This window comes from Physcomitrium patens, chromosome 4 (genome assembly GCF_059467195.1).
Source record: "Physcomitrium patens ecotype Gransden chromosome 4, ASM5946719v1, whole genome shotgun sequence".
Lineage (NCBI taxonomy): Eukaryota > Viridiplantae > Streptophyta > Bryopsida > Funariales > Funariaceae > Physcomitrium > Physcomitrium patens.
In genome coordinates, this window is record NC_143413.1 from 3,667,875 (window position 1) to 3,694,805 (window position 26,931).

The 26,931-nt window shown below is 40.5% G+C and overlaps 4 protein-coding genes, 1 long non-coding RNA gene and 1 pseudogene across 9 annotated transcripts; 3 read left to right on the top strand and 3 right to left on the bottom strand.

Annotated features, from left to right (window-relative positions):
• The first annotated feature begins 578 nt into the window (after positions 1-578).
• LOC112281189 (uncharacterized) lies at positions 579-2,133 on the top strand. The gene is made up of 2 exons (XR_002969539.3): positions 579-1,142; positions 1,569-2,133. It is a non-coding gene; the product is annotated as an uncharacterized LOC112281189 (long non-coding RNA).
• An 8,867-nt stretch (positions 2,134-11,000) lies between these two features.
• Positions 11,001-12,631, bottom strand: LOC112281315 (cell number regulator 9). Its single transcript, XM_024517694.3, has 4 exons — positions 12,353-12,631; positions 11,923-11,994; positions 11,582-11,794; positions 11,001-11,422 (listed from the first exon to the last, which is right to left on the bottom strand). Exons 1-4 carry the CDS (start codon positions 12,426-12,428, stop codon positions 11,355-11,357), a joined length of 429 nt encoding a protein of 142 aa, XP_024373462.1. The 5' UTR covers positions 12,429-12,631; the 3' UTR covers positions 11,001-11,354.
• Positions 12,632-13,818: 1,187 nt separating this feature from the next.
• On the top strand, positions 13,819-14,861 carry LOC112281316 (uncharacterized). 2 transcript variants are annotated; one of them, XM_024517695.2, is made up of 2 exons: positions 13,819-14,062; positions 14,521-14,861. In XM_024517695.2, the coding sequence occupies exons 1-2, from the start codon at positions 13,930-13,932 to the stop codon at positions 14,736-14,738; spliced, it is 351 nt and encodes a 116-aa protein (XP_024373463.1). In that variant the 5' UTR covers positions 13,819-13,929; the 3' UTR covers positions 14,739-14,861. The 2 variants fall into 2 exon arrangements, with proteins under 2 accessions (XP_024373463.1, XP_073389393.1); XM_073533292.2 differs by having other exon boundaries at positions 14,329-14,613.
• A 314-nt stretch (positions 14,862-15,175) lies between these two features.
• LOC112281314 (ribosome biogenesis regulatory protein homolog) lies at positions 15,176-18,137 on the bottom strand (annotated as a pseudogene). Its single transcript, XR_016502507.1, has 7 exons — positions 18,019-18,137; positions 17,683-17,843; positions 17,066-17,186; positions 16,683-16,801; positions 16,264-16,447; positions 15,815-15,920; positions 15,176-15,504 (listed from the first exon to the last, which is right to left on the bottom strand). The product of XR_016502507.1 is annotated as a ribosome biogenesis regulatory protein homolog (transcript).
• On the top strand, positions 18,085-22,359 carry LOC112281313 (uncharacterized). Of its 3 annotated transcripts, none has more exons than XM_024517690.3 (12): positions 18,085-18,457; positions 18,642-18,704; positions 18,840-18,905; positions 19,045-19,246; positions 19,367-19,490; positions 19,754-19,860; positions 19,994-20,051; positions 20,190-20,278; positions 20,484-20,551; positions 20,942-21,058; positions 21,176-21,341; positions 21,629-22,359. In XM_024517690.3, the coding sequence occupies exons 1-12, from the start codon at positions 18,398-18,400 to the stop codon at positions 21,649-21,651; spliced, it is 1,143 nt and encodes a 380-aa protein (XP_024373458.1). In that variant the 5' UTR covers positions 18,085-18,397; the 3' UTR covers positions 21,652-22,359. The 3 variants fall into 3 exon arrangements, with proteins under 3 accessions (XP_024373458.1, XP_024373460.1, XP_090105645.1); XM_024517692.3 differs by having other exon boundaries at positions 21,176-21,318; XM_090249519.1 differs by lacking the exon at positions 21,629-22,359 and having other exon boundaries at positions 21,176-21,459.
• Positions 21,395-26,931, bottom strand: LOC112281311 (uncharacterized). The gene is made up of 7 exons (XM_024517687.3): positions 25,509-26,931; positions 25,093-25,341; positions 24,070-24,958; positions 23,637-23,865; positions 22,745-23,364; positions 22,363-22,600; positions 21,395-22,236 (listed from the first exon to the last, which is right to left on the bottom strand). Exons 1-7 carry the CDS (start codon positions 26,037-26,039, stop codon positions 21,648-21,650), a joined length of 3,345 nt encoding a protein of 1,114 aa, XP_024373455.1. The 5' UTR covers positions 26,040-26,931; the 3' UTR covers positions 21,395-21,647.

A 26,931-nucleotide genomic window follows, 5' to 3' on the forward strand; every position in this document is an offset into this window, starting at 1 on the left:
TGTGCATCTGACAATCAAAACTGACATTTAGTTTGTCAATTGCAGATTGTTTGAGAGCCCAAGATGCAAGATTACACACTTTTGAATTAAACAAACATCAATCATTGTAAGACACATCATCAATGTGTTGTGGAGACTAACAATCTTTGTTAACCTTGGGGTTGTGGGGGCTTCTAGATACCCTCTACAAACGCACCTCCCCCATTAAATGCTTGTAGGAATTTGTGCTAGAACCCTATCACAATTCCCACAACCCCAATCATTCCTCTGTCTTAAAACGGATTAAAAACAACCCAATTTTGTTTTCTAGAAGTAAAGGTCCCCTTAGAATAGTGCAGCCTCATTAAATGAATTTGCCAAAACTCCCAACTAACTTTCAAAAGTCAGAATTAGTGCGCTCCATTTAGATAAAATGGATGAAGGCTTAGGCTGTCCAGCGCCACCATATCGCTATAAAAGGATGAAAACTGAGTCGTCCATCTCGAGGAAAACAATAAAAACTTATTCATCCAAAAGTCGCGGTAACGCGGTGAGTGCCGCTACGAGAGTCGGCTCACCATGTGATGAAGACCGAAACCGTAATGGCAAGCGCGAACCCTAATTCTCTGGCTATGGATTAGTGGCCCAGCCTCGCTCGCTCGCGCCGCGGGTGGAGGAGACCAGGTATCTTATCTGGGGATGGGCCTCGGACCATGAAGGCGCAGGCGAGGGATCCACATGGTTGGACACCTCATGCTATCCAAAACACCGAGTGCGGGTTTGCCTTTTCAGTAGCATATTCGACAGAGGTGAAGTTTTCGATTCCTTTTTTCTTCTTGTATCAGCAGAATGTGCTTTTCGTCTATCCAGGATCTTTAGCGCCGGAATGAGGAGCTCCTACTGGGCTTTTCAATGCCCCCCCCCCCCCCGCGAGGCTCGCCACACAACTTGGATGACGTGAGGGCCTTATCCACACCAGGGAGTGGCCGCGCCGTGAGAGAGGCTGGCCCCGCTTCGATCATAACCCAGCGCAGCAGCAGCGCCGTGAGGTGCTGGCTTCCTTTTGGAGTGAGTTCGCCGCAGAAGAAAATGACGAAGAAGAAGGAAGAAGACGAAGCCAAACGACAGAGCTTTAGGGTTGCGTTGTCGCATTGTGCTTACAGGTGCTGGTCCTGAACTACTCCCTCTCTCCTGCTCATTTATGACTCTCTCTCACATTTAGGCCTCTCTGTTTTTTAATAGAAAAAAGCTTCTTTGTTGTGCATGTTTCTTCCTGTTCGTGGATGGTTTTGTTGCTTTTTCCGATGGTGTCAAAGGGTTGAGTTCTTTTTCACATAATTTTCATTTTAATGCCATTAATACTATTTGTATTATTATAACTATTGTTTGTTATTGTTGGCAGCCTTACTTTTGTGGTGAGCAAGTGTGGGCATTAGTTCACAACTTCGAACACTGTTTCTATTTATGTCTCTGTTTATTATTTTTTTTTCTCATTTCTTTTCTCTTTCGGTTTGTTTGTTTTGGCTTTATGGTTCTAACCACCTTCGTTCCAATACTAACTAACTTGCTTGGCTGTGCTGACCTGGAAGCTTGAGGAGGTCACATGGAATGGGATGATTTGGGCAAGTGACTTGGGTTTGGGGGACGCCAACAAAGCACCCACAATCATTGAACTATTGTTTTGCATGTGAAGGGGATTGATTGCACTCCAGCTACCTTTTGCTCTTTCATTCACCGAGAGAGATATATGTATATATATATATATATATATATTCATCTGAACTTAAAAACAAAGCAAAAAATTATGATTTCTTATCAATAACAAGACATGCAGAAAATTTATAGTTTATTAACCTTCCTCTGACACTTCCATCTTATGTTGAAGTTGTTTGTGTGCCCTACTGATGACATATTATGGTGCCTTTTCAAACCACACACAAGTGACACCTGCCTTGGGTCTCAAAGAACGACAATTTATCTAAGATCTTGTGGAAATAAAATGCATTGCTGCACTGCACATTTACAACTGAATTGAAGTTTTAATATAGATTTTTTTCTGGATTTTTTTTCTTTACCTATTTTTAGTAAGTAAACAATGTACAAATTATTTTAAGACTAAAGATTTAGGTGAAATCACATGCACTCTCATGTTGATATACATTTTTTATGTGGATTTGTAACTGATAGGGCATTGTTACATGAACATGACAAAGTTCTAGGTATAAATAGAGGTAGGGTCACAACAAGAACAAAAGCAAAAATTGAAAGAAAAAGAAAAAGCAAAAGAAGAGAAGAAATTGTTATATAAAATTCCAACTTGTTGTATAAATATAGATTGTCAGACACATCAAATGGAGTGTCATAAATCAATCATGAAGTGTACAATCTAAACCAAATACAAATGCACAATCAACACACTTTAAATAAATGATGGATAATCTAAACACCACTAAGTCAAGCTATCTCTTAAACCAAAAATGGAGAATCTAAGAGTGCAAATGTGTATAGAAAAAAATCCTAATAGCTTTACTAAAAGGTTGATTACCATAGCTAAGCAAAATATGACAACAAAGGATTTCTCTCTCTCAAACTCACTTACAAGATTTGACTTGACAAGAATGACAAAAAGGAATTTCTCCACCTAAGTCTTCAAACCTTAGTTGATACTAACAAAGTCAACTACCAGAAAAAACCAAGTGGATAAAAATACACTAATTAAACCAATTTACATACATCATGGATTTGGCACTTGATGCCACATCATGTGACAAACTTCACATTGTAAAACAAATAGTGGAAGCAAAATGAGGTCAAAAAATAAATTCAAAAAAATACATGTGAATGGATAACTTTCACATGATTCTTTGATTTTTTTTGTTTACTATGGTAAGACTTGATGACAATGGAAGTGTATGAGTGGGTATTTTATTTTTTTAACAATATATGTGTTCTTTGAATCAAACAATGTTCAAACCAAACAGTATTTAATCTCAATTATTGTAGATGTGTTATGTGTTGAGTTGATTTAATAGTTATGGTAATGCTCTGATTGTAGTTGTGACAACAACATTTGCAGGATTAGCTTTACAGGCAAAGTCATTCACATCAGAAGTGTTAGCTTATCTTGCTAGTAGGTGCATCATATAATAAACATATACCTTATAAATTACCCAGTAGAAGTCAAGTGTGCTGTTGAAAACTAATCACATGAAGTAAAATGAACATGTATCATGCATACATTTACAAAGTATAAACATTTGTGAAAACCCATCAAATAGTGCAATTACCTTTAAAGAGACAATGACATGGTTAAAAGTAACATTATATATAGCTAAAATTAATGTAATTTATTCTTTTTGACACCCTCCAAAATTTGGCAAGACTTCAAAAATTTATTCAAAAAGTTACGAAGAATGCAGAAAAATGAGAATGCCCACAACATTCGTTAATTTACTTTATTTATTCATGTATTTGAGGAATCACTGTAGACTCTTCATTCATGGTGTTGATTCAGTGGTTTGGTTTGGTTATGGAGCCACATGAGCAGAGGCACCCAAATTTAATTATTCGTTAAAATAACTACCAATGCAATTAACTCGAAGGGGGAGAAGATAGGATCGTAAAATCATTGGAGGGAACTGGGTCCTGATTAGCAAATCCCGCCCTTTTCAACCACCTCACCAAATAATCAGAAACTGTAGTTTTCCCTCCCAATCTGGAAGTTGAAGAAAACCATCATATATAGGTTCTTCCAGGCGGGAAAGTGAAAGAAAAAGGATTATTTGGCGGGAAGCAAAAAAGCGAGGGAAAAGCCTGGACGACGAGTCAGAATCGCTCCCTCCCAAAATGATGCGGGAGAGGGTGGAGCCAGCTGGGTTGTCCACGCTGTCAGAAAAATGTCCCTGTTGGCAAGAGTTGTCCTACTTGGCTTTACTTTGTCCCATTTGTTCCTTTTCTCTATCCTTCTGGATGTGTTCCACGCCTTCCTTGTTCTTTTTCTCAGTTACTCATATATGTATCAATTTATGTATTAATTTATGTACGTTTTGCATCCCCTTCCCCCATTCATTCATTCATTCATTCATTCAATCAATCCACCTTTTCACTTTGTGGTCCCCAATCAAACAACAACAACAGCAACATCCCCTGAAAGAGAGCTCATATTGGACAACTGCTGCTGGATTGTGCAGTGAAAAGCCTGGAATTAAGACAACAAGTCTTTTTTACTGTCCTTATGTCTCTGGCATCATATATATATATATATATATATATAAATTAAAACCCAAGGAGAGCACTCAATCAACGGCCCCCTGCCAGTTACTTTGCCCACCACAGGCCTTGAAAATGGATATTATATTTTTATGGTTGTAAGCTTCAAGGGAGGGGAAAGGGAAAGGAGTTGTACAACAACATGGTGTGCATAGTGGACCTCATGGAGGTTGAAAATGTGCTGCTGGCATAGTTTTGTTGAAGTAGCCCCAAAGCCATGTTGTGTGTCACAAGTTCTTTGCTGTTTTAGGGATAAGTGAGTTTGCAATAAAAGTTTTCCTTTTTCTTTTTCACGGGGTGGGGGATCGATCACACTCATTGTGCACTCTCGGAACCTCACTTTTGGCTATTTAATTAATTTTGAGTTGTAATTAAAATTATTGTTATGTAATAACTTTGTTTTAGATCATGTGATTGATAACTACTGTTATTAAGATATTGAGTCATTTCAAAAGGAACTTTAGTTTTTAATTATCTACACTAGGATTATATTACATTTCCTATGAAATCTTTTCATCGATGTCTATTAATTTCAAGTAATTGAGATAAAATTGAGTTGTTTAAATCAGTTATTTTCATATTTTTTTTTGAGCATATTTTTCTTCTAAAATTATGATGAATAATATCAAAGACAAACTTCAAGTAATTAAGACTATAGTTGTATAATGTTTATTTTATTTTATTGTAGTCTTAAGTAAAGCTTTAAATCTTCGAGGTTTCATATGATCTCAAAGTTTTATTGAGACTCAAAGATAATTTATATATATATATATATATATATATATATAAATAGTAATAAATTGCAAGAACACAAGTTGTATAGTGTGCAAGTTTTAAATCAGGCAATGTGGCTAAGTGTGAGGTTTTAAATTTTAGAAGTAGGAGTAAGTAATTTTAGGAATCCAAATAAAGTACAGGTCAAAGGAATTTGTATCTTAATCTTGACTTATATTAATTGTATGGATAATAACCTTGTTTTTAAACAAAAAATATTATACACTACTTTAGAAACAATCTGTATTGCTTTGGTTTATGCATTTAATATTTGAAAATGAGAAAGTCAGTCATCAAGTGATTTAATTGATAAATTATTCAAATACAATTAGGGATTCTTAGTGGAAAATAAAACATGATTTAGACCATATATTTATCTTACAAATGTTTTTTTTACAAAGAATAAAATTCACATATGATAATTACCAAAAATATGTTTTAATTTGGAATATCATTAAAAAGTAGAGTAAAGTTTTCTTGAAACAATATGGATGATGATACAAGGATCTTAAAATATTTAATTTATTACATACAAGAAATGATAAAATTTCAAGGAAATAAACAACTATAAAAATGTGTCTATTTATAAAAGTTTACTTTTATAACGTTTTTAAAAGTCTAATTTATTGTAAAATACAATACATGCTTTCTTACACATTTCAAATGATTGATATTTTTCTACTAAAGCATTTGCAAAAGTCAGATTTATAATTCAATGAGCTATAAATAGGAAGTGAAGAAACATTTTCTTCATAAATAGTTTACATAAATAAATATATCAATATATGTCTATTTATAATACATATATATATATATATATATATTTTAATGATGAAATTTATAGTAATAATTAAGTATTTTTTTAATACTAAATTAAAAAAATAAAATTATTCTTTAAAAGAATATTTTAATTCTACTTCCAAGATGAAAACTTTCAAACATGAGTCAAATATTTATTTTTATTTTTTTTGAATAAATAATTATATTAATTTTTTATTTTAGTTGTTTAATTTAATTGAATTTTTTCTAATTTTTCAAAAATTAATAAAATTCTTTGTAAATAAAAGAAAAATGAAAAAACAAAAATGAAGATTTATTTTTGTAAAAAATACATGAATTAATAGAAATAATAATATTTTAAGTTTCTGGATACTTTAGATCTTAGTTTTGTTTGTATTGGATGGGCTTTGTATACATACTACAAAGCAATGACTACATTGCCGTCTTAAAAGCCTATGTACTTCAATATATATATATATATATATATATGTACCAATTATTGCATAACAAAGTCGATTTTGTTTTATTTATTAGAAAGATGATTGTTGAGTACTAAATGAATCTTATTAGATAATAAAAATCTTTGTTATAGATTTGTTATTACTACAATTTTAATGTTCATGATAATACTTTAAGATTGATGAATTTAAATTATTAACCTCTTTTTATTTATTTTAATCTATATGAGTAATTAACTATCTTTTTAAAAATTGAATTAAAATTAATGAACTAATTATTAACATTACTTGCTAATCTTCTATTTTTTGGTTTTTAGTATTTAGTTTTTTAATTTAACTTTTCATATTGGATTAAACTATCAAATAGTTTTAATTAGTTCCATGCATAGATCTTAGTATTTTTAATAACACTATCTTTATTGTTTAGTGTAAGCAATCTATTTTTGTGACAATCTATCTTAATATGTTTTAAACAATGTTACAAATAAAATTTAAAATTTGAAATTAAAAAAGTATAACATTTGAAATAAACTTATTTGATTGCTACAAAACAAATCTTATTAAATTCTATGGAACAAAGTCGTATTTTTCATAAGACTTGGTCAATGCAAAATTATAAGTAGAACTTATAAAGATTGCAATAAGAGAGTCACCTTTTTAAAATTATAAATAACAAAAATATCTATTCTAAAAAAATGAATTAAATTTTAGATAATTAAAATTAAAGATAAGAACAAAAAATTAAAAATCTTAAGAAAATAAGTTAAAGATGCTAGTTGAGAACCATTTAGTAAAATATCTATAATGATTTTATCACAAAATTATCATTATGTCTATTAGTATAACAAGAAAGAGTAACTATTTTAGAAACTATCGCTAAAAAATTTAAAGTAATTTAACATTTCTAAGATTTAATTGTAAGACATCTTAAGTATGTTATATAAAACCATGCTAATAAAATCAATTGATTTCATTTTTTTGAAATGTCTTACTAAATAATTAATGTGCATTAAGTAATATATGTGTTTTCATATGATTTTGATTTTTTCTCCAAGTACAAATCTTTTCTTATTAAAATAATAAATATAATTTTTTGGATTTGAACCACATTGATAAATTGATATAATATGTATCCTTTTTTTTTTTTTTTTTTTTTTTTTGTTTTTGTTTTTGTTTTTTTTTAAAAAATTTATCTATTTCAAATACAATGTCATGAAAACTGTCAATAGGAAAATGGAATGAAAGTAAGTACCTTTGCATATTACATGAACTAATAATCTCATCTCACACAATACTGAAAATTTGCTAAAGCGTATTTTACCATGGAAGTAAGTGATGTAGACAATCCAAGAGAAAAGAGGTATACATAATCAGAATTAGATCTAGTTTTGAGAAATTGCCAAATGATGGAAAACAGTACATATTGTGTAAGTGCACAAGAACATCAGGAACCAGGTCACTACCCATTTCCACACTGATTTCCATCCATTTAGTTATTTTCCAAGTGAACCCCTTTCAAACAACACATTAAACACGGAAACTCTTTCATCAGTCTATAGATTTCTGCTTCCACTTTTTCTTTCTTTTTCTGTCTGATGTTTTCTCTTCTTGGGTTGTATTTGAGCTGCAACTGGGTGTGAATTTTCGACACCCAAACACAGCCTCTGTTGCAGACACTCAAGCACAAAAGAAAAAAACACAAAGTGTCTGTCTGCTCTGCTCTGCTCTGTTCGGTTGTGTAGAACTGCAAAGCATAGGGAAGAAAGGCTGAGTGTTTTGCAGTCTAGGTCCCATACATAGCTGAGGAAGGAAGTGCAGGAAGAGCAAGAGCAGAGAAATCAGTTAGTGAGAGAAAGCAGAGAAAGCAGAGAAAGCGAGGGTGGTGGTGGTGGTGGTTATGGTGCTCAACTTGGCCTTGTTGGCTGTGCTTATGTACGTCATGATCTGCAGCAGGAACATGGACCAACTCCTGTTTCAGCTAGCAAAAGGGCAGCAGCAGCAGCAGCAGCACTGACGAGCATCAAAGCAGAGCAGAGTAGAAGAGGGCATGAGGATTACATGGGGTATGACAGATAAGAGAACTGACTTTCGATTGCACCTGGGCGATGGATGACTAGCACGCGCTCTGATCAGCCTCATTTATAGCCCACTCTATGATGATCACCCATCACCACTACTACTGACTGACACACACACCCCTACTGCACAGAACAGAACAGCAAAGAACAGCACCGAATAGATCACTTCACATTCATATGTCATCACAATGATAACCATAATAGCCAACACTGGCTAAAGCAACTACACTGTGATCAGACCTCCTAAGACAACAGAAAAGAAAAGATAAAAGTGAAAAAATGATCTGGAATGAACCCCGAGACCTGCTCACCCTTGTGCTGCGTGCAAGTGGGAATGGCTTTTAGGTCGTTTTTATTTTATTTTATTTATTTGTTTATTGTAATTTATTTGTGAGGAGAATGAGTGCTGGTGTGTGAAGCAGAGGAGACCAGACGCTGATTCTTGTGACGCCTGGTGGTGTGCGCTTCTCGGATTTTGTCTCATCGATGCAACTCTGGATGCTGAAGAATTGACATGCAGTGCAGCATCTGTGGCCAACCAGGTTTCGGTGGCATATGTGTTTGGTTGTGTCCGTTTTGAAACGGACTGTTTAGTCGCTGCAATGCATTAAAAATAGGTATAACAAACAACAACAAAAACAACTGGGTAGGATATTGTTTGTCAGAGAACGTCGTTGCAACAAAGCAGATTGTTGTAGATGTGGCGTGTCTCGAGAGAAGCGAACCGAAGAGGAAGGATTTGAGAGAAGTAGGTACATGGATTTTCTTATGCAGCTTCACTTGGCTTCGTTCTGGACACCTAAGCTAGGAGTTGTTTAAGATTACCACCAACTGCGTGTGAGTGTGGTACCTCTGCAAATTGAGTTTCTAGGTGAGTAATGAATTCCACCATAATTGGTTTGAAGTCGTAGCAATAGATACTTCAACTTCGTATAGTTGGTAGTAACACGATGTACAACGTAACAATCCGTGTAACATACGTTGTTATCACATGTAGACAGATTAAAGTGCACGAATTCAATGCTGCACTGGCACTGAGGAAAATCTGTCTGTTATAGCAAGACCCAGTTAGTGGTATTTATTTGTATCCCCATCATGGATGTTTGGTTGACTTGGGGTTTCTGGCATTCATCTGACACCACCCCCACAAAACCCCATGCGCATAAGACGACTGTATGTTTTGAAGCTTCCGATTTCTAGTCCAAAGTGAAGGGGTTTGGTCTGTCTCAGGGTAACCGCAGCGTGTGTCTCCTCTCCTTGTCTCAGCACACGCTCAAGTGTGCCTAGCATTATTCGTTCTAGCATCACCGTCTGGGCCTACAGAACTGTGTGTACCATAGTACTACTGCACCTAAAAGAATTCTGTCTGCAGGATTTCTGTCTGGGAATTCCGCATCATCTCACTGCAGCAGCATGAGATCATCACTTGGCATTTTCGATTTGACTAGGTGTGAGAAGACCAAGGTTGTCCCTTGGCTTAATTCCTGGTATTTTTCTTTCTCTCTCATGTCATCAGACCTGCACTTCTGTACTTGCTTACATGTGGACGAGGTGACTCAAGGAGTGCCTGCATCGATGGGGGAATGTAAGAATCCAAGCCTTGCGATCTTTTGATGACGTTTCATCAATAGAATGCTGAAGGCTTTGGCACACACAACTTGGTTGACTTGAGGAGACGATTGCAGTTTCTACAAATAACGATTGTTTCATGAACACTTGAATAAGTGAGGCACAGACCTTGAACCGAATGAATCTTCTCTGCGAATACTCACAACGGGAAATTGTTGTTTCCTCATGACAGGGAATGGCTATAGAGGGGGTATTATCCAACAAGCAATTGGCAACAACAATACAGGGGTGCATGTTCATTCATGGTCGATCAGAACGTGGTTGATGATTCTTTTGATCCACGAAGACTTTTCGCAGATTACTGAATTATGTGTTCAACTTCGTTCCACGAGCCTCGCCCCCAAGTACATTTGCATATGAACATGGAATGGAAAAGAGTGGAAGCTGAGTGGAAACAAAGTTGCAGTGAAAACTAAGAAAATATCAGAAACACAAATGGTGAGATAAGTCCATGTTAAATTACCAGGTCCACCATAACCAAATGGTTGACGTTGGTGGATACTATTACGTAACAACATTCCTCTTCTTCCACAAGGGGCGCAATTTAATTTAATTGGCATGCAATTGGAGGTGCACTACGACAGTTTTTTGAGTTTCCTGGCCTTCAACACATGCAGATTCTCGTAGGTTCACATTTTGACAGTCATGAGATTAGGATGTGTGGCTTGTGTCTCAATACCAGGCTAAGTGAACGGGGTTTACTTGATATCGCATGATTGGAAGACTTCAGTATGGCCCGGGTTTGGAAATGGGATGTAGTTACCAGACCTGAATCTCATATGAAACAATCTATGAAAACTCAAGGCATGACTGTCTTGCCTTCATTGTTCACCTCTCAAAATTAAGGAAACAATGTGTTCATTGAGCGAGAGTTTCAAGTTCACTTCGATAAATGGTCTAACTTAAGATTCCTGTGGTACTTCCCAACCACATAGGTTTTTGTCCTCGGCTTAAACATGACGTTACATGGCATAATCTACAACGTGCATGGAAAAAGAAACAAGACGCACGAATTGATCCGATTCAGGAGCTCTGAATGCAATTTTCAACCCAATTTCTTTTTAGGAAGGCAACAAGGGACAATTTGTTGACGTTGCAACATGCGATATCACAGCATAAAGTAACACTCGTAGGTAATTGTATGCCATGAGCAGTACCTACTCCACTTCCAAAGAAGTTACCACTTGCAAGGGGGATCTAAAATTGACTAAACTTAGTCAACGGCCAAGGTAACCAAACTTGAGGTGCGAAGTTATTTTTAGGATTGACAATCCCTGATATCAGGTGGGGCTCTTTTGAAAATGGGATCCTTGAATAGCTTAGCGTTAATCCAGCTCGTCAACCCATTGGATACGAACACTCTGATTCCTCTTTAAAGCATGTGTGTTCAGTACCCGGCCATTTTTTGTGCGGGCGGAGCAGATTGCTCGTAAGCTTGGCGGTTTGCAGCCCACCCTGAAAAGTTGGTAACAAACTTCATCACATTAGATACATAGGAATCGGTTAATTATTATTACTATTATTCTTATTGTTTTCAGGACTAAGTTAAGTTGATTTTCAGGTTAGGTTCTAGAATGTTAGAATACATGGCAGAAGTGGAAAAAGAGATGGTACCAAGATCAGCCTGGACGCCACGTGCCGCAAGCTCTCGATATTGCTGCGACAGTGAGCAGGGAAGACAACACCAGTCCACGCAGACATCACCGCATGGCTCTGGGGAGAGCCCATACTTTGCCCTCAGTCGTGCCCGGTACCCGCATGTGTACAGACATCCCATTCCGGTGCAGCTCTGAAGAAGACAATAAAGGCATCCAGCACTCGAACAAGCTGCCTCAACCACGGCGAGTTCTAATATCAACACTACGAGATGCAAATTGGTGATGACGATGATGATACAAAAAGCCACTGTGAGTAGCATGGAAAAATCATAGATATGGTGGAGAGGAGCTTCTCACATGTAATGCCTTGGTCAATAATCTCGACCAACTGGCCGACCACGACGCACGGGCAGCACCATGCACAGCAGCCTGCAACACACGATCAATCAGTTATCCAACAGACAATGAGGTTGTGAGTTGCAAAACGAGCATTAAGCAGCTTGTCAGAAAGTTGAATAAGACGCAAGATGAGTGGATCAGTAGCTGGTGACGACAACGTGTAGAAAGAGCCAAATGTCGAAGAGATCGGACTACGACTTTGCATGCATGGTGGGATCACAAAGCCTGAAAGACAAAATGCTCACAACACGACATCCGTTCATAACACAACGGATCCTCAGAATGTCCATAACAAAGCAGATCGGAGTATAAGGCTCGAGCTGCCTGACTAGTGTGGTGAGAAGGCTAGAATCGGGAGGGAAGACAATGTTGCAGAAACAATACTTACATGTGCCGCAGTCTTGGAAGCAATCACAAAGCCCGCTGCTCCATTGTTCGCTTCCGATGGGAGGATTTGAGCCCATTTTTTTTGATGCACCGTGAAGATCGTCCCTCTGCCTGATCCTTCCCGAACGAACTAGGCTAGTTTTGGTTAAGGGATCTCCGAGAAGCTATGAGAAGGTGAAGCTGCTGCAACAACAGAATTGTGATCGCAGGACGAGACCGCCGGCGAGTGAACTCGCTGGGTATAAATCGCCTGCAGTGGGGAGATCCTCCTGACACCGGGGAGCCGAAGTATGTGCGCGATGGAGGCGCGGGAGGAGATTTAAAAGCCGATAAGGGGGGTTGGTTTTTGGTTGGGGGCGGGGTTTTTGCGCAGCTGAGCTGTACCACCCTATCGTGACTTGAGCCGGAAATTGGCATCCGCGGTATCTCTCGAGTCTCATGACGACTTTTCTCCCTTTTCTTAAGATTCTAGCAGCTCAACGCCCGCACGCACGTCACGAAAGCATGGTAAAATCTTGTGCACTTAAACCCATGTGGCTATTTACAGTCCTCTCGGTGACGACTTTGCGAGCTGAGTTTTGAGGGTATATTTTAAACATTGCCTGTTCCATCTTTGTGGCTATGGTTCGACGTGGTTGAATGAAAAGATTACATTAAATTGTGGAACCCCATTCCTTTTCTCAGTCCATTCGCTCGCAGCCCACGTGGAGCTGACCGCGAAATGCGAGGTAAACCATCTGGAGATTGTTTTTTAAGTATTCGATGTCATGAGTGGTAGACGTAATCTTTTGGAATAAGAAGTGTTGTGACTCTCTCTACCTTCCGTCTCTTTGAATGGTACTCAAGCAAAGTAATTTTTAACACATAATAAAAGTTTGTTTTCGCTATCTATAACAATGAATTTAACTTGGTGTCAGGTATACAAAAAGCTCAGGCGGAGACAGATTCTCGGTTGTGAAATGCATGGAGTAGCGCCGGAGACTATTTTAGGGGGATCAGGGCCTCCGAATGAAACACGCGAAAGCCGAGAACACCCTCATGCAGTCGGAACAAATTCCATGGATTGAGTGATCATCTGCGGCTGCTTGTAAAAAATCTAATCGCACATGCACAATTCGCAACTTAACTTTGTCACTTCCTTGTCGAGTTTGACCGGAACGTCAATTGCAGATCGCCTTGCCTCTCTTGCTCAAGTACAAACACACATTACGTAACGTGGAGTTCGCAATGCAATAAACAGGCGGTGGACTTTTTGTTTTTGTGTTCCCCTTCAAGTACAAATTGTACCGAAACTAACAGGGTAAAGTGATTTCTTACGTGACATGAGAAAACGCTAAGTTTGTATTTTTATTGCTGGGTGCGTCTTTGCAGGATGAAAAGAAACTTTATGTTCCCTTCAGTACAAAGGTTTCAATCCAACCCAACGTGGATGAGCTCTACGGGAAAACAGGCGGTGGACTTTTTGTTTGTTTTATCTCCCTTCGGTACATTGGTTTAATAACAGTCTGTATTCGTTTGGGTGCTTGTTTGTCAGGAGAAAGGACGCATCTGTTTCGTAGGCGGGGCCGCGGATGCTTCATGGTGCTAAGTTTAGAACTCACCGAAGCTGTGATACCAGCCCATCTTCACGTCGAAGTGTGGGATTCAAGTGTAGTTTGGCTGGAAATAGCATCACGAGCATTTATTGTGAAATGCTTTCGGTCTATGCCAGGTGAGTGGGAATCTTGTTACTATATGGGAATGCCATAACGATTTGACTAATTTGTTCTCGATTAATTCAGTCAAAACGAGGGGCTCAGCTGGTGTCTGTTTTTCATGCGTGATTGTTATTGTAGAAACATGCGTGCGGCATGAGAGATGACAAAAATATGAAATAAGCTATTCAGGGCAAAGATTACGAAGCTCGTTTTCAGCGACATGTACAGCTTGAACTTATTAATGATGTGAAAGATGTCTGATGTTGCAACATATTTGCAGACAATCTGGCGCATTCTGAAAGAATTCCGCGAGGGACATCCGCTCAGACCCAAGCAGTTTTAGTTTGTTTTATTAAACTAATTTATTTTGCAAGTGACGTTCTCGTGGGCCTGAATCAAACTTGCAGAGCCCATTCTCAGCACCAATAATTGTATTCATGGTGGATAATACTGAATGTTGTGTGTTTGGTAGGAAGAAGCGTCAACAGCACTGATAAAACCTGCTGTCTACATGTGAAACTCCCATGGTACCCAAACCCGCATCAACGTATTTACCCAGCGATTTTCATGGCCCAATTTCACAAAGAGCTTGACACAACCTCAGGTGGCGGGAAGAGCTTGAAAGGCGAGGTCCGAGCAAGTTTCCGGGACAGAGCCACTACCCTGCAATGCCGTGAACGAAACGCTTAGTGACCTTCAGCGATATTTGCGGCATGAAACCCTGACTGCGCATGTGACGCACCCAAAAAACTGTATACAAGTGGGGAGATGGCTCAATAAAGTTGCAAACCTACAGGATTGTTTTTTTATTAACCCGCATGTGATTATTAAGATTGCGCACGCTCCACGACAGATATTTGTGCTGCTGTCCGGGTTGAACGGCAAGATCGGAGCATACATGCATAGCGAATGCGAAGAGCCAGGAGAAACATCCTAACCGCTCATCATAAGATGCTTTTGCCAACAGACAGTGCATAGTCCATGAGATCTTCGTTCTATTTTTAAGAAAACATCAAATTTGTCCCGGTGTCAGTAATAAAAACATACACGTTCACAAAAACGGAGGCATAATTTTTCTCATCCACATTAAATCGGTGGGGATTTATGTGGTGTCCTGCAAGATCGAATTGGGATGTGAGCAGAGACGAGGTAACGGCCATTTTAATGTTTGTGTAAGTTAGTACATTTCTTTACATTCAAACTCTCAAAACCATTTCGGTGCCTTACTGATGAGGAAACTACCAAACTTGCTACACCTAGAATAACTAGTAAAAAAAAGGTTGTAAAGTAAACATTGTTTGTGAGCAGCTACACATCAAAATCGAGTAACTGCGAGGGAAGACGTTTGGAAAATCATCTATTCGAACCCTTCTGCCCTCCAGACTTGCCACCTTTTTTCCCAAATGAACTCTTCTCCAGTTTGCCCGCTCTCCTCCACATTATGGACTCTTACAGCCTGAAAGACGAACAAAAATTGAGAGATTATTTTGTCTATACTTTTGAATGCAATGCTCCTACAACCAAAACTAGTAAATAACATCTTGCGTAATGCTATTTAAAAGAGAAAGAAAAAGAATAGAAACCGCTCTTCCCTAGGACTACCTGCTCATTGAAAAATCTCGGAAATGGCAAGAGCAATTCAACGCAAGTCTTAGACAAATTAGCTCTGCGATTCAGTATTATTAACACCTTCGGCTCAAACGAATGAAGTGAAGATCGAGCAAAACAATAACGGAATATCTGAACTTGTAAATTGGAATGCTCACCTTGTTAACATCAAGACCACTGAAATCATTTTCGGCTAATACTTTCTTCGTCACGTTAGTAATAAGCACTTTTTTCTTTGACTTCTCCATCAACCACTAGCAAAAACTGCACATCCACAATTAATCAACCTAAATTAGCGCGTTGTGACATCTTTCATCACCAGGTACCACACCTATTATACAGTTGGGAAGATCAACAGGTTTACGTTTCAATAGGACACGAATACTAGATTTCTTGGTTTTTGACTAATTAATCTTCATCAATAAAATAGGTTAGTCAACTTGAACTTAACCATTGTTAAGATGAGCCAATCTAATAATGTAAATCTAGCTCAAAATCTTCAAAACTAGTCACTGTTTGTACTTGGTGCTTAATTAAGTGCACTAAATGCATCCCATCTCTGTAATCTTGTTGAACCATAAAGGCCTTAACTTTAAGATCACAGTACCTTGCGGTGTTTGCCAAGTTTCTTTGAGGGCTTCTCTCCCGGCAGCTTTTTGTCAAACATGCCGATGCTTGCAGTAGCTGTACTCGTAAGTCCAGCAACATCGCCAAGATCGTTCCTGCTAAGACGTTGGCCTAGTTGTTTACTCCCTGTTATGGCTAACGAGGTAGCAGCTAGCTGCAGAGTGCTGTAACACAGGAAGTAATGAACTATCCGTCACAAAAACATAGCACTCCGACTAAAAATACAGGTGATCGAAACATTAATAAACGAACTTTACAAGCAATGAGACAACTCTGATGTGTTGGACAGCGCAATCCATTTTTTCTGTTATACCTGCAGCAATCTTCCCTACAGACACAATTTTTAGATGGACTCAGCGACCGAGGTTACATCTAGAAAATTGCAGACGCATTACATACCTAGGAAGTGCACCCTTGCTTCCTTGTTTAGCAGCCCTTCTCTAGCTGATTTTTCTCTTGTCTCGCTACTCGTTCTTTCTTACTTGTTTTTAAGTTTGCAAACGGATCCTCTCCGAATTCTGTGGAGAACAGCGCAACAATTCAATATTTGTAACAATTAAGTGATGACAATACATCTCTATAGTTCCTTAGCCAAGGTTTCACGAGATGGTGAATATGTGGAAGCTAATGAAGGCAACTACAGCTTGTCTACCTGCAAGACAAAGGTCATCATCAAGCATAACCCAGAAACCCCAAAAGCCTCAAATAAACGGCAGTGAGTGATGGACACACCAATTGGACACATCCTTCACAATCAACCATGAAGTGAGAGAAATGAGTACCTTCTCCTGCTTTAGCTTCAATAACAAGAATATCATTGTCATCGTTGACACGTTTGTATCCATGTCTTCACCTCCATTCATCTTGACCTTCATCGTACTCCAACTTACTCCGCTTTCGCTTCTTAATGCTTGTTTGCAATTGTTACCAATTCAATTTCGGTCATCACTTGGCAAAAGCAGCTAGTAGATATTGCACCTTTAAATCCAATTCATGGTAATCCATGAACAGCTCCATTGAGAAGAATGAGAAGAATATCCATGAGAAGAATATAGCGCCCAAAAATTATAAAAGAAAAATTCTTCAGGACATATTAGACCTGAAAGAAAACCCTACGAACGCAATCCTTGCATTTGGTAAAACACCAGAAACTCACCTTTAGATTGCGCAAACGCTTCCCACTTGGTCATAGGATGAGGTTGAGATAGCCACCCAAATCAAATTCAAAAGGAGAGACCAATTCTCAGGAAACGGTCAGAAATAACATCAGCAGAGAATCTCATGTAAAATTTCCCAGATCATCCAGGTCGGACACACGCTTGAGTACGCAACGATGGCCTAAATCGGCAGACACACCCTAGACAAAAGAAGCTCAACTTTGTTGCAAAGTTAGACGTACCGGCTTCTCTCTAGGGAGTTGGAGAGTAGGTTTCGGCAGCTTCACCAACCGCCCCGTCTTATCAAGAGTCAATGGCATATTGAAGAGCTGATCAACAAGAACTTGGACAAGCTCCCGTCCCAGTTCCTCACACTCTGCATCTTTGTCCTCCATAGTCTAGTCTTTGTCAATCTCTGGCTCAACAGCCAAATATTACTCGAGGCATCACACAAGAATCAAGGGAAATTCACACATATGTAGTGATAGACATACACACACTCACAATATCAAGGTGGTACAGCCAGAAAGTCGAACAGGATTGCGAGCGTGCACGACGACAAGGTTACCGAGGTCGACCTCATGCTCGCCTCCTGCACCCGAAGGTGTCTGAACGTCCATTTCCGTTGCCATGGCTGAGGCAACTGCAATGGTGTCGCTTATTGAATTCTTAGATGATTCACTCTCTACCTTCAGGACTATTCAGTTTTTAGGTTTTAAGAATCTACAAGGGGTTTAGGGCTTGGATGGAAGATGACCACTCCGAGCCATAATTCCCAGCCATAGCCACCATGGAATATAACTGGACAGTAATATTCCGCTTTTACACGTGTGCAACTGTTGGCACAATTGTTGGTGTCAACCAACCCAAGACAGGTCACACAACAATTCATGCAGGATTGACAATGGGTTCTTCGATTTTCGCGTGGAGATTGTTGGAATTGTTGGGTTGAGAGAGATGGGTTTTACGAATGTCGCCAGTATTTGCGCTTCTGCTTACCCTCGAATTGTGAGGGAGGTAAGGCATAGATTTCAGGGTGCGTAGAGAATTCAAGGTTGTCCAATTGCCGAGGTTCAAAAGCAGTCGGTGTGATTCATTTGCGCTTTTCGACATTCTTAGATGGAGAGATGCTGTTTGTGCTCTCGGATGCTGCTTCTGAACTACATTTAATGTGTGTGAGGTTCGAATTTTGTTGGGACAGGTGCAGTGGAGGTGCTGCAACGCAAGTAATATAAATCTCTCAGCAAGGGTAAACCATTCTCTGGTAATAATTCATTTCAATTTTGAACATGGTTTGAGATCCAAACAAGCAATTCCTCTCATTGTTATGTGCCAGTAATCTTTGTAGAAAATCACTATGAGCGATGAGGTCCTGATTGATGTGGCCATGGCAATGCAGCAGCGGCAATGGCAAGGAAAGCTCCACAATAGCACCATTCTGTCCTTGATTTTGCATCACTCTAAGGTGAAGGATTTACTGGGAATTTAAAATTTGAAAAGTTGATGATACTACTCAGTAATCAAGCATGACATTGTGAAGAATTGGTGTTCTTTTAAAGTATTGTCCCGTTGACCAAACTTTGATGGAGTGCATTTTTTCTCAGCTAAACGCGAGCAGATTAGCGCTCGTTTCGTCGTCCATTGATGCCCAATTGTTAACGACATGTTTTAAAGTGCGGACCACGACGGATGCGAGTGTAGGAGGAGGCGTGGAGGTTGTTGAAAGATGTAGATTATGGGGATCTGAGGGCAGTGGTCCAATTTTCTCGTTGGGGGTCGCACCGGATCTTGACCTACTCATTACTGGCAAGTACCAAGATGATGATTGATATTTAAAGGTTTTGCATTCAAACTTGATGCTCAAGCTGTGGCACACCGCACGCTCCACAATACCTACATGTTCAAGTTTTTATGCGGTGTTTGTAGGTCATGCGGAGAGGGAGTTAATGCTTTGGAGGCTAACTGACTGGACATCAATTCCTGGAGTTCCTTTGGGAGGTCATACAGGATGGGTGCGAACTCTTGCTATAGGCAAAAAAATCATAATAAGGTGAGATTGGAAGTATAATAGCGTACAAAGTCTCATAAGATATTCGTGTTGTTGAGATGAAGGTCTCAAAATCTGGCTGCTGCCTAGTTATCACACCAAAGGTTTATCGATCTGCCCAAATCTATATTTACTACTCTTCACACTCACTTGAGCTTGCTGCTACACAGTCTATATTACGCGGGTAGTAAACTTTATATTTTTAAATGAGAGAATATTGTCTTTAACTTCTTTTTTCTTTTTTCTTTTTTTTTGGTACTGTTCAGCGCAGCATGCAATTTCATTAAAGTGTGGGAGCTTCCTGACTTCTCAGACGCTACCGTGACCAACACCTCCAGTGTGGAGCATTTAGGCGATCTGCAACTATTCAAGGGTAAGGATAATCAACTAGCCATTGCCATTTTTTGGGTTCAAACCTGCAGTACTTTTCATTAACAATCCATGAGGAATATCACCACAGCATTTCTAGGAAGTTTTCACAATGTCTTTTTAGTTGTTTGAATCAGGTGACGTGCTTGCTGTGGCCATGGACGATGACTGCATCTATGCTGCCACCGTAGATGGGTAGGTCCATTCATTCTGTGAATATAACGTTGTGCTTCCTAATTATATTCTTGAGGTGCTTTAGCTTCGCTACTTATCTTATTTAGCCTTCTCAACAGAAAATTGAGTAGGATCTGAATTTTTTTGGGGGTATGACAGTACTTTACACATGTGGATAATTTCCTCAACTGTTAGGAAATTAACTATGAGATCTATTAACAAGGGTATCAGTGTCCAAGCCCATGAAGGTATGCCATCCAGTTCAATTACATTGCACTAAATTATTCACGGAGCATCTTTGCATAGTTGTATTTGGATACATCACTTCACTTAATACTTGGTGACTTTTTTAAAATATTAACAAGCTATTCTTTTAGAACCAAAAGAGCTTTTGCTTTGTAACATTGCAATATTGTTCATGGGGGAGGGATACTGGCATCAAGTAAATTGCAGGCAGAATCAATAGTGTACTGGTCCACAATGGTGTTGTCATAAGTGCTGGACACGACGGCTGTATACGGGTACTCAAACTCTCCTTCCATAACCTTCCAAAACATGATTGAACAGGCCTGATGGCTGGAATATGTATCCCCCAAATTTTGGTCACCCAATTACTATTCCGTATAGAAGTGGGGAGCTCACCATATTATCTATGACTGATTGTTCATACATCGATTTCTAGCCTCGGAGGATGGTAGAATTTTAGATTAATTATTAGCATGGAGGATTTCCTATCTTCCCTTAGGTGTGACGGCTACCATTTGCCACTAAATGGTGAATGTTTAACATAGGCAACTTCTGGAAAATGAGAATTTTCGTCACAAGAGGTTGGACACCTCAACTCAATATGGAGTTGCAATACTTTCTCGATCCATATGATGATTTCATATGGATCGAACTATATTTTACAGGTATGGTGCAAATTAACTCTGGAAATGAAGGCTGAAGTAAAAGCTGCACACGAAGGCTCATTGGTACATGCCTTAACAGCAACAAGCAATTTCCTCTTCAGTGGAGGGGCTGACCAGGTTAGTGGTCATCAAGAATCTTGCCTTTCTCAAAGGATTGCCGTCATTTCTGCAAGGGCCAGTTCATGTTGCCTCGTGTATATAATCTTGAGTTCTATGCATGATTATGCATCGCAGCTTGTACGTATTTGGGATCCAGAGAGTCTGGCTTCCATTGGGGAACCAGCGCGATTACATGCTGCGGGTGTGAGATCACTTTCCGCTGCCACTTCATCATCTATGCCATCATCTACGGAAACAATGGTGAACTCAACCATTTGGTTAGTATCAGGAGATGCACAGGGTGAGGTTGTGCTATGGCGCCTTCTGTCGAAATAGTTGAATGTGTAACAAATATTGAAAACATCGACGCTTTCAGTGCGTCTACAAATTAATTCATAAATAAAATACACTTGTATAAACATTTCTCTAGCAATGATAAGAATCTATGACCTTCTGTGATGGCATTCATTTCAAGGTACAGTATAAGGTCCTAAAGAGTAAATTGTTGGGTTTTTTCTCCCATCGAGGCATCGTGGACAATTATCTTTTCTACTGAACTAACAATGATAAGTACATTTTGTGGCACAGCAACCTTCCAGAAAACCTCTTAAGGTGCGGCCAATAAGGAGGTTTGCTCCTCCCGTTTATCGGCATGATCCGAAATAACGGCACTCCTTCGTGCAGAGATAATCTTTGCCATCTCCACCCAAAATGTACCGCAAACACAAATGACAGTTAATACCAACCACTGCCTCAATGGCACAACCTCCAGCTTCAAGTGGCGTCTCAGCAACGCCGATACTGAGCTTGTTGCAGCGAGGCCAACGGCAGCCACAAGCCAAACGCACATTGCAGGATTCGAAAAAAACCCTTTATAATACACTGGTTCCCGAAATGTCCGCAAATTCAAGGCCAATAACACGTGAGCAAGTAGCCAAGCCAGGAAGGCACTGGATTGCGCAGTCTCAGGATGGACGTAAACACCATATGCAAAGCTCACAAGAACGGTGAATATCATGCACAGGGCTGAGACAAGAATGCCCCCAACGATCTCACGGTTGAAGAAACGCTTGGTTGAATCAAGAGGTGGCCTACGCATGATGTCTGTGTCGGCTGGCTCCATCACAAAGGATGTGCTAGCACCCAAGTCCATGAAAAGCTCCAGTACTATGATCTGAATAGCGCTCAGGGGAAAGCTTCACCAGACGGGAGAATGTCTGTCAGTATTAGGCTTCATTCTCCAAAACTTCTCATTAGAAAACTGGTGTATAAAAACAATAAGTATGTTAATTTTCAAGTAAAATTTTGAGTTCAGGCTTCACCTTTTCCACAAAGTTCCGATGATGAAGAGCATTATCAGGCCAATCTTAGCACCCAAATAGAAAGCTAGCGCCTTCCGCAAATTTGCAAGCAACCGCCGCCCCTCTGCGAGCGCAAACGGCACCATTGCGAAATTGTCGTCCACGAATACAATCGAGGCTGCCTCACGCGCCACGTCTGTTCCTTTCCCCATTGCCACTCCCACATCCGCTTTTGCTAAAATCGGAGCGTCATTAAAACCTGGAAATCGTCAAATTTTAAAACGTCGCGATTCAATTCATGAGCATTGAGTCTTATCTCTTGAAAGAGGAAACCAATTTCTAATGTCGCCACAAGCTATTGAGTTCAAGCCATCACACTTCATTATGGTAATGACCAACATACCGTCGCCAGTAGCCATGACGCACTTCCCAGACCCTTGAAGTGTTTCCAGTATAATCAGCTTGTCATTTGGAGTAGTACGGGCAAAGACACACGTCTCTGCAACAAGGTTCTGGATTTCCTCTTCTGCCATGCATTGCAACAGAACATCTGCACAGGAAACACCAGCGACGTCTTCTCTTCCTTCAAAGCCTTCATAGTCAAGGATTCCCGAAGCAGACGCAATAGAAAGTCCAGTCTTAAGATGGTCACCCGTCACCATGATCACCCGAACACCTGCTTGGTGACAAGTCTCCACTGCCTCGGCCACACCTGGCCGCACTGCGTCTTGGAAGGCCATGAATCCAAGGAACGTTGTCCCCTCCATGGCTGTGACGGAGCTTGGATCTCCCCGCGCCTTGTTTGCTACATCCTCTGATCTGTGGGTTACGCTCTGAGCGTACCCAATGAGACGAAGGCCTGCTGATGCGGCGCCCCATATCTGCTCCTCTAGCTGCTGCCGCATATTTTCAACTAATACATACCTTCCGTCTTCTAGTGCATATGTGGAAAGCTCTAGAAGAAGCTCAGGGGCGCCTTTCATGTACGTCACCCGGTGCACACTCGGTACTTCCGAATTAACTCTGTAAAGACAACGAATTAATTTTCAGAGGAATCAAAGCCTACAGCCTTGGAAGTAGAATGATCAGAAAACTAATGTACGGTGACATGCTGTAACTCGCAACAACATTCTCAATCTAACCACTTCAAGATCTTTGAGATTCGTCCTCTAGAAGACTCGTTTTGTGGCAAACCTCAAATAAATACAGCACTGTTTTTAAAATGAACGGTAAGTTTCTACATAAGATGTGTAGGATAATTTCTAGGGAATTAGATAGTAGAGAGGTGCACTGACCTCCTATCCTTGAGCATGCTGAATGTACGAGAGGCAAACTTCAGTGTTGGACAAAACGGGGTCTCATCAGATAAGTTAGCTTCTGCCTTGGCAACTTGCACTGCTTGGAAATGATGCTCAATTTCAGAGTCTTTAGCAACGAGCTCAGGAGCTGAATTTGCCATTTTCAGCCGTGTAACACCAAGCCCTCCTAGTATTGCATGGTCAAAGGCATCCCCACCTACGACAGCTGCAGGGGAAATTCATCACGTAGCAGAATAATTGGTTAGAAATTGCATTTTTAAGTGTTCGACTCTCATAAACTTGATTATGTTTCCGAGTGCTTGACAAACAACAAAATGCAGAAACTAAAAATAGGCACTTTTCTTCAGAAAAAAACGACAAAACTGGACAATTCGACACTTTAACGTGAGGATGAATTTGCGATGCCTACTAGCGGAAGTTTGAGGTGAACTGCTATCAGTGCGTTCAAGTTCCACAGCTCCCGTCAACGGAATCATATCTAAATGAATCTCATCAACGACCTCTTCAGTAGGGAGGACCCCAGGCTCATTCCCTTCAACCATCGCATGCACGACGGCAATCTCATTCTCCTTGTTTTCATTGGCTCCGTCCCCAATCTCTGACATGAAGACCCAAGCCGTAAGTAAAGCTTCAAATCCTGCCGCATCATAGCCCTCTGCAACTCTAGTGGCAACCTCATCCGCAGGCACCAGGCACTCTCCAAAGTGCATCGAATGAAGCCGCAACTTATTCTCCGTGAGAGTGCCAGTCTTATCCGTAATCACCGTGTCCACAAATCCTAGATTTTCCGCTGCTCGAAGGTATTTCACGTACACGTTCTTGCGGGAAAGAGTTTGGCTTCCAACTGCCAACACCGCAGCGATGAGGATAGGAAGCTCCTCGGGAATAGAGGCAAAGGCTAGACTAAGACCTGAGAGAAGAATGTCTTGCCAACGCATATGCTTCACGAAACCGAGCAGTGCACCCACCACGCTAGACACTAATGCTGCAATGCTCAGTACCCATGCGACTTCTTTCAAGCCGATTTGCAGCTTCGTCTTCTTGTCTTTCACTTTGTGTGAGCGCGCAAGGATTTGACCTAAGGTTGTTGCAAGACCTGTTTGGTAGACAATACCAGTGCCCTTGCCCTTTGTCACCAGACTCCCTGCAGTGGCAATGTTAGTCAATTCGAAGAGAGACGCGTTCTCAGGATGAAGAGCGAAAGGGTCTTTCGGCACAGAAATCGATTCGCCCGTCATCTTGGACTCGTCGACCTCAAGAAACTGTGATTGCAGTATTCGGACATCTGCAGGCACCTCCTGTAGATAGAAACCCCTGTTGCAGTGAGGTCAGACTACATAAAAAGCTCACTATACAAAATTTCATGCTCATCAGAAGATGGCGACCACGAAAGTGGGAGCACGGAAAGCGAGGCAACAAAGGAATTACGTACCATGCCAACACTGAGTTGGACGATGTCACCCGGAACCACATCCTTGGCGGCAATCATCTGGAGCTGACCATTGCGTCTGACTGCTGCGTCCCGGGGAGTAGAGAGCTTCAGCGCTGCTAACGCTCGCTTCGCACGCCATTCCGTTCCAACTTCCGCAATGACCAGGAGGAATATAACTATGAAGGCGGTTGCGCCTTCTTCCAAGCCCCCGAACATGACGTACAATCCGCCCACGCATAATAGCAGCAGCTGCAGATGCCAGAAATATTATGAAATTTAAAAAGAATAATATATATATATATATAATAAAAACACAACATTCGGTTACAAAATTGATTCCTCAACCTGTGCCATCAGCAAACCAATTTCGATGCACTTGCACTAAATTCAATGATTGAACTTCCAAGCTCGTGCACCTGAGTAGGCTCGTAAATTTCCTTCACGAAGAATCCAAAGTAATTCGGAAGCAAAGGAGTTTCAATGCGATTCTCTCCGTGCTCACGTAACCTGTCGCAGGCTTCCGTCGTTGATAAACCAAGCGCGGGACGAACTCCAAGCTCTTGACACAACGAACTAGCAGTACGGGACCACGGCGGTGGTTGCACCCAAGTCGTGATCTTCTCGGCATCTTTGTTTATTTTCTCCTTGTACTCTCGCCTCCGCTGCTTCTGCCATACCTTCTCGATCAGCGGAATTGACAACAGCATTCCCATTATACCAAACACAAGCAGCCCCGCGTAAAGATTTGGCACCGACTCAGGGCTGCTACGTCTGGCAATTCCCACCAACCCCACGATGCTGAGCGATGTAGAGGAGATCAAGTAGGCTATGGGCGCCAGCCATGCCTTGCCCATCTTTACCCTAGCGAAGCTCTTCTTCTCTGCTCTGTTCTCGACAGGCTCACATGCCAAGCAACTCAACAAACAACAAAGTACAGAATGCGCCATGCCGTAGATCTAGTAAATGTCACGAGTTCCTCATAGTGGAAGCTCAAAAATTCCAAGTTCTTCAAAAAATTATGTCCTTTCATCACATTGCTTTGCTTCCACATCAAAGCTGGTCCCCCATACTGACCCCAAATCCCAATCTACATATCAAAACCACCCATCACCCTGCTCTAAACCCTCGCAGTCGCACAATCACACCCACAATCCACTCCAAATTCGTCAGACCCCTTTTTAAGTTTCCGCAGCACAGACAGCTTTGAGAATGTCGGGGTGTCAGCGGCTCATGACCAACACCCTCTCGCGACTGAGTACAATGTGCAGAATTCTGAAATCAGAATCAACCACTCATATCCAGCCTGTAAACAGACCGACCCTCGGGCTTTCTCCGCAAAACACACCCAGCCAACCACGAAGGGAAGAAAACTTCAACCACTACCAAGTCCAAGTAGCGAATTTCTACCGAATTCTATACTCTCTACTCACCCTCACCGCGATAAAACCTCAGAAAAACCAGGCAAATCTTAGGAAAATGTGGGCAATTCAGCACATGAGTAACTCAATCGGCAGCCAAGGATGTCCCACCAATGAATGCATCAATCAAGCAGGCCCCGCAGGCTCCGCTGTCCCACGACTGGTTCAAGGGACCCAGGATCTCTCAGAGCCCCACTAACACAGAACGAGATCACGCAACTGATGCAATCCATCGACCATAGCCATCAGCGTTCATTCAAATCCAGCACTCGCTCTCAACTCATCTACCGCTTCTGGTGACAACTCCCCGCGATTTCAACCTCGTGGAAACAGATCCCACGTCGAGCACAGTCATCCACATCCTGGCAGTGAGGATCGGAACCATTCCATTCCACAGTGCCGCGATTTTGGTGGGAGCTTG

Coding starts and splice junctions, on each gene's coding strand:
- LOC112281311 (XM_024517687.3), bottom strand. CDS start 26,039: ATGGCGCATTCTGTACTTTGTTGTTTGTTGAGTTGCTTGGCATGTGAG. Junction 23,866..24,069: donor TTCACCTCAAACTTCCGCTA/GTAGGCATCGCA, acceptor TTTCCCCTGCAG/CTGTCGTAGGTGGGGATGCC. Junction 22,237..22,362: donor ATCGGAACTTTGTGGAAAAG/GTGAAGCCTGAA, acceptor CGTCTGGTGAAG/CTTTCCCCTGAGCGCTATTC.
- LOC112281316 (XM_024517695.2), top strand. CDS start 13,930: ATGGTGCTAAGTTTAGAACTCACCGAAGCTGTGATACCAGCCCATCTT. Junction 14,063..14,520: donor ATGCTTTCGGTCTATGCCAG/GTGAGTGGGAAT, acceptor TGTGTTTGGTAG/GAAGAAGCGTCAACAGCACT.
- LOC112281315 (XM_024517694.3), bottom strand. CDS start 12,428: ATGGGCTCAAATCCTCCCATCGGAAGCGAACAATGGAGCAGCGGGCTT. Junction 11,995..12,352: donor CTTCCAAGACTGCGGCACAT/GTAAGTATTGTT, acceptor CGTGTGTTGCAG/GCTGCTGTGCATGGTGCTGC. Junction 11,795..11,922: donor TATTGACCAAGGCATTACAT/GTGAGAAGCTCC, acceptor TGGTTGAGGCAG/CTTGTTCGAGTGCTGGATGC.
- LOC112281313 (XM_090249519.1), top strand. CDS start 18,398: ATGGGTTTTACGAATGTCGCCAGTATTTGCGCTTCTGCTTACCCTCGA. Junction 19,491..19,753: donor GGCAAAAAAATCATAATAAG/GTGAGATTGGAA, acceptor GGTACTGTTCAG/CGCAGCATGCAATTTCATTA. Junction 20,052..20,189: donor TATGCTGCCACCGTAGATGG/GTAGGTCCATTC, acceptor GGGGTATGACAG/TACTTTACACATGTGGATAA.